At 46.1% G+C, this 10,734-nt stretch overlaps 1 protein-coding gene across 6 annotated transcripts in view; it reads left to right on the top strand.

Annotated features, from left to right (window-relative positions):
* The first annotated feature begins 1,197 nt into the window (after positions 1-1,197).
* Positions 1,198-10,734, top strand: part of LOC112237626 (integrin beta-4-like) — a 32,729-nt gene continuing 23,192 nt past the window's right edge. For 2 of the 6 annotated variants that reach the window (XR_006079835.1, XM_042305574.1), the window contains exons 1-6: positions 1,202-1,575; positions 7,580-7,662; positions 7,872-7,954; positions 8,062-8,157; positions 10,237-10,441; positions 10,544-10,640. Coding sequence is in view for 5 of the 6 variants with exons in the window: in XM_042305574.1 (XP_042161508.1) it covers positions 7,587-7,662; positions 7,872-7,954; positions 8,062-8,157; positions 10,237-10,441; positions 10,544-10,640 (557 nt within the window). In the remaining variant the exon portion in view is untranslated. Of the gene's footprint in view, positions 1,576-7,579; positions 7,663-7,871; positions 7,955-8,061; positions 8,158-10,236; positions 10,442-10,543; positions 10,641-10,734 lie in introns of all 6 variants that reach the window. The other 4 variants (XM_042305576.1, XM_042305575.1, XM_042305578.1 and 1 more) reach the window with 3 other exon arrangements.

The raw sequence follows: 10,734 nt of genomic DNA, 5'->3' as shown, positions 1-10,734 counted from the left end.
TAGTACCCCCAACAGTGTTTATAACTCCAGTCCTCTAGTACCCCCAACAGTGTTTATAACTCCAGTCCTCCAGTCCCCTCAACAGAAAACACTTGTGTTGTAGCCCTGGACAAACATACCTGATTCAACTCATTGAGGGCTTGATGATTACCTGACAAGTTGAATCAGGTGCTCTTGTTTGGGGCTGTAACAAAAATATGTGCTGATGTGGGGACTGGAGGACTGGAGCTGGGAATCACTGTTGGGGTACTGGAGGACTGGAGCTGGGAACCACTGTTGGGGTACTGGAGGACTGGAGCTGGGAACCACTGTTGGGGTACTGGAGGACTGGAGCTGGGAACCACTGTTGGGGTACTGGAGGACTGGAGCTGGGAACCACTGTTGGGATACTGGAGGACTGGAGCTGGGAACCACTGTTGGGATACTGGAGGACTAGAGCTGGGAACCACTGTTGGGGTACTGGAGGACTGGAGCTGGGAACCACTGTTGGGGTACTGGGGTACTGGAGCTGGGCTGGAGCTGGGAACCACTGTTGGGGTACTGGAGGACTGGAGCTGGGAACCACTGTTGGGGTACTGGAGGACTGGAGCTGGGAACCACTGTTGGGGTACTGGAGGACTGGAGCTGGGAACCACTGTTGGGGTACTGGAGGACTGGAGCTGGGAACCACTGTTGGGGTACTGGAGGACTGGAGCTGGGAACCACTGTTGGGGTACTGGAGGACTGGAGCTGGGAACCACTGTTGGGGTACTGGAGGACTGGAGCTGGGAACCACTGTTGGGGTACTGGAGGACTGGAGCTGGGAACCACTGTTGGGGTACTGGAGGACTGGAGCTGGGAACCACTGTTGGGGTACTGGAGGACTGGAGCTGGGAACCACTGTTGGGGTACTGGAGGACTGGAGCTGGGAACCACTGTTGAGGTACTGGAGGACTGGAGTTGTGAAACTGTAGTACAGAACTCCAGGTCTTTGTGTGACTGTTTGACGTAACCTCCAGGCAGTGTTCTGTTCGCTGACACTCCCAGGCTCAAGCCCACACAGGTAAGCCCAGCCTGGGAGGAATGTAGCCGGGAGGGGGCCTAACACACTCAGAGGTGTGGAGCTTTGAGCATTAAACACCAGGGGACGAGAGAGGGTGAGGGAGTTACCCTTACTGTTAGCTACTTACTTAAACTGGAGAGAGAGAGAGTGGGTGCAAATTAGAGGAGGGATCAAATCTCAGCAAACACACAAACTCGCTGGTTCTCTTTCCCGTCTCTCTTTCGCTCTGTCATTAAGACTGACAGTCAGGCGTGCACGCACCTCGCCTCCAGGTTCAAGGGGGATAGAAGACGAGTGGAGAAGAAAGAAGGGAAGAAAAAGAGGGGGAAAGTTGAGTCTCTCTCCCCTGTCATTACTCTCTTAGACGTGGAAGTCGGACTTCAAGGCTGGAAGAGGGTTTTTTCCTCCCAGACACCGGTGGATCCTGACCTTACAGACGAGTGGAGAATAAAACAAAAGGATTAAGCGATTCCCTTTTCTATTTTTGTTCTTCTTTTTTGGGGGGCTTGGATTGAGCGAGGCAGCTGTAAGAGGTTCGTTTGATCAGTAATCTCTTTAAACAAGGCTATAAACTCACTAATTTCTCTCATTGTTTTCACTGATCTACCACTTCTGTTCCAGCCTGCAAGGTTAAGACGATAGTTATCTACTTGAAAATTTACAAAAGTAGTTTTATTCTATTCATTTTCTATTCAGGTGAGTCCTATTCAGGTAGAGGTCAGCAAGAGGCACGGGGCAGCGAGCATGCACACAGCTGTGCATTTATAAGATAGTTAAAGGATATCTCTTGACAATGTCGAAGATCTGAGTGTTTTGAATTCGTGTCAGCTACTCAGGTCAAGGGTCAATAAGTAAGTTGTCTAGCTCCTCTTAATAATAACATGCTAAGGATGAAGACCAAAATGTGACACAGATTAAAACAGTTATGCCAATTCAATTCTACAGATGAACTGGATTTACAACAGAGGATGCATCTGCTCTTAGAGAGAGTCATATAGAAGTTCAAGGCCTATACTGATACAAAATCCTTTCATGTTTTTTTATTGCTATCAAACCATAGTTTGTAAGAGTTGTTGCATAACAGCATTCTTCTCTTTTCACGTTAACAACTACTATTTAAGAGTCCTACCCCTCCCGCTCTGGTAACATAGACACAGCCAACTAGATTTACAGGGTAATGACAAGGTGCGTTGGGACAGTCCAGACCACGAGGAGGGACATTCATTCTGATTGCAGCAGAATCAGAAACCACAGACAGACACAAGGTCACAGACATCGCTCCACTCTGAGGCAGCTGTTCCTATTTACCTGCCTGTGCTTAGATGGATTGATGGTGTGGTAATTAAGTAGCTGTTTTTCTACGGGGCTGACTGAATAGTTGAGGGTTGATTTACCTAGCTCTCCCCGGCTGTGCCGCCTGTCACTGATGTGAGGACCCCTATTGATGTCATAACGGCTAGGTCCCCTCCCTCCGTTGGAATGTTCACCTGGTCGCCGGGCAGATTATTGAGCTGGGACCACTGAAATAGCAACATCTCTCTCTTTTTTTTTGTCTTTACATCGTGAATCTATATTTTTTACACGGCTGTATTTCACTAGTGTTGTTTATTAGGATCCTATTAGCTGTTAGTCGCAATTTTCTGCGATCCAGATATTTAGTCATTTAGACCAACGGTGAGTTCAAACAGAACATTGTTTTTCCAAACTCTCAGGATTTGAACGTTCTCCATGAGAAGTCTGACTGTACATGCTTCTCTTTGATGTGTTTTATAGTAGTTAACATACGACCTTTAGGGGTCTCATATTTCTTCTCACAGTGAAGACACCATTTGTCCTGTTTTTCTCTCTTAATTAACTGGCTCAACCTAGTCAGTGATTATTGTGATAGGTAAACACACCTGTACTATACTACAGTAAGTGTTTTTCCTGCTCTGCTGCCCTGCTCTGCTGCCCTGCTCTGTTGCCCTGCTCTGTTGCCCTGCTCTGTTGCCCTGCTCTGCTGCCCTGCTCTGTTGCCCTGCTCTGTTGCCCTGCTCTGTTGCCCTGCTCTGTTGCCCTGCTCTGTTGCCCTGCTCTGTTACCCTGCTCTGTTGCCCTGCTCTGTTGCCCTGCTCTGTTACCCTGCTCTGTTACCCTGCTCTGTTGCCCTGCTCTGTTGCCCTGCTCTGTTACCCTGCTCTGTTACCCTGCTCTGCCCTGCTCTGCCCTGCTCTGTTGCCCTGCTCTGTTGCCCTGCTCTGTTACCCTGCTCTGTTGCCCTGCTCTGTTGCCCTGCTCTGCTGCCCTGCTCTGCCCTGCTCTGCTGCCCTGCTCTGTTGCCCTGCTCTGTTGCCCTGCTCTGTTGCCCTGCTCTGTTGCCCTGCTCTGTTACCCTGCTCTGTTGCTCTGCTCTGTTGCCCTGCTCTGTTACCCTGCTCTGCTGCCCTGCTCTGTTGCCCTGCTCTGTTACCCTGCTCTGTTGCCCTGCTCTGTTGCCCTGCTCTGTTACCCTGCTCTGTTGCCCTGCTCTGCTGCCCTGCTCTGTTGCCCTGCTCTGTTACCCTGCTCTGTTGCCCTGCTCTATTGCCCTGCTCTGTTGCCCTGCTCTGTTACCCTGCTCTGTTGCCCTGCTCTGTTGCCCTGCTCTGTTACCCTGCTCTGCTGCCCTGCTCTGTTACCCTGCTCTGTTGCCCTGCTCTGTTGCCCTGCTCTGTTGCCCTGCTCTGTTGCCCTGCTCTGTTACCCTGCTCTGTTGCCCTGCTCCAGGGATGTGAAATTCCTGCTGGGTGAGCCAATGGTCAAAATACGTTTAAAAAATAATAATAATAATAATTCTCCATAAAACCGTCTTCCTCCTCTGACTCTATTACTAGGATATCCTGTGCCACCAACTGTCAGCATCAGTGGCGGTTGGGGCCCTTTAAGATGAGGGAGGATGATTTTTAAAAAAATTTTATGAACATGGCCTTATTTCTATTACAGCGTATTAGATGACTGTCATTCATATTCCATTCACCCAGTTCAATGTAACAGTGATAGGTTTAGGCTACTACACGTTACTCTAATGTTCCCTGCACCCACCACGAGGTTGCTACAACCTAGTCTATGAATGAAAGTTTACAACGTAGGTGCACAGATCAAGAGCATTTTGAGTAATCAAGGTGACAGACAGTGACACATTCAATACCGCCTTGCACAGTCTTGGCTGCATCTAGCTGATCTAGTGTGTAATCTTTAGTCCAACAGTTGCCAACAAGAGTTTCTATTGGTTTGCTTCCGTTTTAAGAAATGTTTTTCAACAGAATTGGTGTAATGAATGCACCCCTGATCACACATAAACACAGATAACTTTCATAGCAGCCACATACAAACAGCTTGTTGTACATATAATTCCTTCTCGCATCTATCTACGCACTGTCCTCCTTTCACCTTTTCCCTTCCCTTCTGGACTTCAGTGCATAACACATCAGCTGTCTGTGACAAGGCAAAAACAACTTTCCAAGCCAAACCTTCATATTATGACCGCTAACCGCTACACACAGCCTACATCGTTGCCACTTCATAGTCAGCATAGCTACTAGAACTAACATGTTAGTAAACCATGCAGTACAGTATACAGTCAGCAGCAAGCAGTTTAGCAGTTACACCGGCAGGACCTGGTGGCAATAAATGAATCAGACCAGAAGCTTACCTTGACTTGGAAGAGTTCCAGTGTTGGATAGCCATAGCCAACTAGCTAACATAGCATCCCTCTTTGTTTGAGTAGGCTAAACTAGCTAGCTGCATTCGATGCTAAGTAAATAAAAGTGAAAAAATATAGATATATCTTTCTTGCTTTCTTTAATTTTCAAAACTGTTCAACTATTGGTTTTCTCTCTCTGAGTCAACTACTCGCCACATTAATGCACTGCAGTGCTAGCTAGTTGTAGGTTATGCTTTCAGTACTAGATTCATTCTCTGATCCTTTGATTTGGTGGACAACATGTCAGTTCATGCTTCAAGAGCTCTGATAGGTTGAGGGTTGAGGACGTCCTCCAGAAGTTGTCATAATTACTGTGTAAGTCTATGGAAGGGGGTGAGAACCATGAGCCTCTTAGGTTTTGTATTGAAGTCAATGTACACAGAGGAGAACAGAAGCTATCTGTCTTCCAGCTATACCATGGTGCTACCTTACAGAGTGCTGCTGAGGCTACTGTAGAGATACATTGCAAAACAGTGTATTTTAATCAATTATTGTGTGACATGAATATATTTAGTATAGTTTTCTCTAAAAACGATAACTTTTTAAATGTTTCAATATATATATTTTTTATGAATTTCACTGAGGGTGGTCCTCCCCTTCCTCCTCTGAGGAGCCTCCACTGGTTAGTAAAATTTAAACTTAAAATGTAAGATTCTCTGTGGAAAAAAATCAGTGTGGATTCAGAATCACCTTTATTTGCCAAATACATTTGCACGTATGGACATTTAACCTGGTTAAATGGTGCTGCCAAAAACAGAATATAGACAGACAAATAAACAAATATACGGACAATATGTATAGATGCAGAATTTACACAATCCCATATACAGTATCTATGAACACTGAAGCTAAACACTACAGACTACATTATTACACTAAAGCTTCATTATAACGTATGGACGTAGAGATGTATGAATAAAATAAACAATTACAGGATGATATGAGAAATATGAATCTGATTTTTATATATATATATATATATAAACTACTGCATTGGACTGCAGCTCTTTGCGCACAACATTTACATTAATGTCTGGAGGAACATTCCCCCAAAAGTGTTGGGACAGTGTCACGTTTGTAGTTGTTCTGTCTCTGTACTCCAGCACTTTGGATTTGAAAAGATACAATGACTATGAGGTTAAAGTGCAGACTGTCAGCTTTCATTTGAGGGTCTTTCCGATCATATTGGGTGACCCATTTAGAAATTACAGAACTTTTTGTACATAGTCCCCCCCATTTAAGGGACCAAAAGTATTGGGAGAAATTCACTTGTGTGTATTAAAGTAGTCAAAAGTTTAGTATTTGGTCCCATATTCCTAGCACGTAATGATTACATCAAGTTTGGTTTGTGACTCTATCTTTAATCAGAATATAGTATGTTTCTAAACACTACATTAATGCTACCATGGTTACGGATAATCCTGAATGAATTGTGAATAATGAGTGACAAAGTTAGACGCACATAATATCATAAACCCCCCTCCCAAAAATGCTAACTTCCCTGTTATTGTAATATTGAGAGGTTAGCATGTCTTGGGGGTATGATATTTGTGCGTCTAACTTATTATTTACAATTCATTCACTGGACTATCCGTAATCCTGGGAACATCCACATGAATGTAGAAGTCTTTAAAGACATGTTCTATTCTTATTTACAATAAGTGACCCCAATTTTCCATTAAAACATATATTGAAACACAACCAAAGCAAACAGCAATTGAATCCAACAACTTTGTAGAGTCACAAGTTCTGATGTAATCATTGTGTTCTGGGAATATGGGACCAAACACTAAACTTCGGACTACTTTAATACACATATACAGTGAGGCAAAAAAGTATTTAGTCAGCCACCAATTGTGCAAGTTCTCCCACTTAAAAAGATGAGAGAGGCCTGTAATTTTCATCATAGGTACACTTCAACTATGACAGACAAAATGAGAGAGAAAAAAAATCCAGAAAATCACATTGTAGGATTTTTAATTAATTAATTTGCAAATTATGGTGGAAAATAAGTATTTGGTCAATAACAAACGTTTATCTCAATACTTTGTTATATACCCTTTGTTGGCAATGACAGAGGTCAAAAAGCACAATTGGTGGCTGACTAAATACTTTTTTGCCCCACTGTCCCCACTGTAAGTGAATATGTTCCATTACTTTCGGTTCCCTAAAATGGGGGAGGGGGGACTGTGTACAAAAAGTTCTGTTATTTCTAAACAGTTCACCCAATGTGAATGAAAATACTCTCAAATGAAAGCTGACAGTCTCTAATTTTAACCTCATAGTCATTGTATCATTTCAAATCCAAAGTGTTGGAATACAGAGCCCCCAAAAAACTAATGTCACTGTCCCAATGCTTTTGGAGCTCACTGTCTCTCACAGTCACTCTTCAGTACTGTACCCATCCCGTGTCTCTGTGTTCTGTAGGAGCGTAAGGTCTGTGGGAAGGAGGCCACAGAGAGAACCGAGCCAGGTGGTTTGGCTAACACCATAATATTTCTGTAGAGGAATACCCAGGAATACCCAGGTGCGGGGGGATTACAATGCAGGAGGCTGATAACGCAGCACAGGAGGCAATACTGGAGGCTGAAATATGAAGAGATTGATGAGACTCTTTGAGTCAACTTGATGATACTCTGACCTCTCCCAGTAGAAGTTGCTTAAGGCGCACAGATCGGGGATCACCTGACCTCTCCAACGGAGTGGAAACACAAGACTGACCATCGATCAGGGAAACTGTAACCTGACCTCACCTGATCATGAGTATCTATCCCGTGGTGAAGGTTGAAAGCTCATGACCTGTGTATGTGTTGCAGGGGGGAGATGGGGAGATGGACGTTACATTTCTTGGTGGGGGTTGTACTTGCTGTCCTCACAGCCAGTAGCTACGCTGAAAAAGGTGAGAATAATTTGAATGAATCAAGTGATTTTTTTTTTACATTGTATTATTACAGTGTGTATACTTGGGATATTTTAATATGTCAATAGACACCAACTTGTTCATGCGGCTGAGTCATCTTTAGAATCCAAACTGGAATTCTATAATGCTAAAAGGAAGAGAACAGAAAATGAATAGCTTCATGTTTCTGATGATTCTCTGTCCTGTAGTAAACCACTGTCTGGCTGCAAGGGCTAACACCTGTTCAGCATGTATCCAGTCCGGAAAGGGCTGTGCCTACTGCCCAGACGAGGTGAGAAGAAACTATTACTCAAGTTGCCCTCAAGTTGTCCCCCCACACACACACACACATTTAGCGGTAAACACAAACGTGACCCGTGTGTTTGTGTTAACATACAGATCTTTGATGGACCCCGCTGTGACCTTCTGGAGAACATCATAGACCACGGCTGTAATGGCGCAGTAACGGCCGAAGGCAGTATATCAATGGAGAGAGTAAGTTCTGTCATCATCACAGTAATCCTTACGACATGGATTCATTAGTCTGCTCATCTGGTTACCACTGTAATATCATCATCCTCATCGTTTGGCTGCAGTACATTCGATCACAAGCGCCCTCCTGTTGTTACAGTCACAAGCTTTTTGTTGGAGCACCGGTCACTCCTACAGTTTACCATGTTGCCATGATATATATATGACTCACTCTTCCTTCCATCTCTCTCCCTCTATCCTTCCATCTCTCTCACTCCATCCTTCCATCTCTCTCCCTCCATCTCTCTCTCTCCATCCCTCCATCTCCATCCCTCCATCTCTCTCCCTCCATCCTCTTATCTCTCTCTCTCTCTCTCCCTCATCTCTCTCTCCCTCCATCCCTTTATCTCTCTCTCTCTCCATCCCTCCATCCCTCTCCCTCCATCCCCTCCATCCTTCCATCTCTCTCCCTCCATCCTTCCATCTCTCTCCCTACATCCTTTTATCTCTCTCTCTCTCCATCCTTTTATCTCTCTCTCTCCATCCTTCCATCTCTCTCCCTCCATCCTTCCATCTCTCTCTCTCCACCCCTCCATCTCTCTCCCTCCATCCTTTTATCTCTCTCTCCATCCCTCCATCTCTCTCCCTCCATCCTATTATCTCTCTCTCTCTCCATCCCTCCATCTCTCTCCCTCCATCCTATTATCTCTCTCTCTCCATCCTTCCATCTCTCTCCCTCCATCCCTCAATCTCTCTCCCTCCATCTCTCGCTCCCTCCATCCCTCTATCACTCTCTCCCTCCATCCCTCCATCTCGCTCCCTCCCATCATCTCTCTCCCTCCATCCCTCCATCTCTCTCCCTCCCTCCATCCCTCCATCCCTCTCTCTCCCTCATCCCTCCATCCTATTATCTTCTCTCTCCATCCCTCCATCTCATCCCTCCATCCCCTCCATCCCTCTCCCTCCATCCCCTCCATCCTTCCATCTCTCTCCCTCCATCCTTCCATCTCTCTCCCTACATCCTTTTATCTCTCTCTCTCTCCATCCTTTTATCTCTCTCTCTCCATCCTTCCATCTCTCTCCCTCCATCCTTCCATCTCTCTCTCTCCACCCCTCCATCTCTCTCCCTCCATCCTTTTATCTCTCTCTCTGCATCCCTCCATCTCTCTCCCTCCATCCTATTATCTCTCTCTCTCTCCATCCCTCCATCTCTCTCCCTCCATCCTATTATCTCTCTCTCTCCATCCTTCCATCTCTCTCCCTCCATCCCTCAATCTCTCTCCCTCCATCTCTCGCTCCCTCCATCCCTCTATCACTCTCTCCCTCCATCCCTCCATCTCGCTCCCTCCATCACTCTATCTCTCTCTCCCTCCATCCCTCCATCTCTCTCCCTCATCCCTCCATCCTTTTATCTCTCTCCCTCTCCATCCCTCCACCTCTCTCCCTCCATCCCTCCATCCTATTATCTCTCTCTCTCTCCATCCCTCCACCTCTCTCCCTCCATCCCTCCATCCTATTATCTCTCTCTCCCTCCATCCCTCTCCCTCCATCCCTCCATCTCTCTCCCTCCATCTCTCCATCCCTCCATCCTTTTATCTCTCTCTCTCTCCATCCCTCCATCTCTCTCCCTCCATCCCTCCATCTCTCTCCATCCCTCCATCCCTCCATCCCTCCATCTCTCCCTACATCCCTCCATCTCTCTCCCTCCATCTCTCCATCCCTCCATCCTTTTATCTCTCTCTCTCCATCCCTCCATCTCTCTCCATCCATCCCTCCATCTCTCTCCCTCCATCCCTCCATCTCTCTCCCTCCATCTCTCCATCCCTCCATCCTTTTATCTCTCTCTCTCATCCCTCCATCTCTCTCCATCCATCCCTCCATCTCTCTCCCTCCATCCCTCCATCTCTCTCCCTCCATCTCTCCATCCCGCCATCCTTTTATCTCTCTCTCTCCATCCCTCCATCTCTCTCCCTCCATCCCTCCATCTCTCTCCCTCCATCTCTCCATCCCTCCATCCTTTTATCTCTCTCTCTCTCCATCCCTCCATCCTTTTATCTCTCTCTCTCTCCATCCCTCCATCTCTCTCCATCCATCCCTCTCTAGAACCAGAAGATTGACATGTTGATGAAGCGCTCTCAGGTGGCCCCCCAGGATATGTCCATGACTCTGCTGCCGGGGGAGGAGAGGGAGATCGAGATGGAGGTGTTTGAACCAGCGAAAGGACCTCTGGACCTCTACATTCTCATGGACTTCTCCAACTCCATGAAGGATGATTTGGACAACCTCAAAAGGATGGGTGCTGAGCTGGGTAAGTTGGAGATGGGGAACGATGAGTGGAGTTGTAAAAACATTGACTTCAGTGTAGTACTGGGATAGTGTGGCTTGGTGACGTGTTCTGTTCCCCGTGTAGCTGACTTGGTGGGGAAGCTGTCTGATGATTACACCATCGGTTTCGGCAAATTTGTGGACAAGGTGGTGGAGCCCCAGACAGACATGAGACCGATCAAGTAAGAACTTTCTAACTATTAGAATCCTCTCCATACAGACACAGATATACACACACAGACCCAAAGGTAAACATCACTACCGTATGAAAAGGTT

The sequence above is a fragment of the Oncorhynchus tshawytscha genome, linkage group LG24 (genome assembly GCF_018296145.1).
Source record: "Oncorhynchus tshawytscha isolate Ot180627B linkage group LG24, Otsh_v2.0, whole genome shotgun sequence".
NCBI lineage: Eukaryota > Metazoa > Chordata > Actinopteri > Salmoniformes > Salmonidae > Oncorhynchus > Oncorhynchus tshawytscha.
This window is presented reverse-complemented; position numbering and strand designations above follow the sequence as displayed.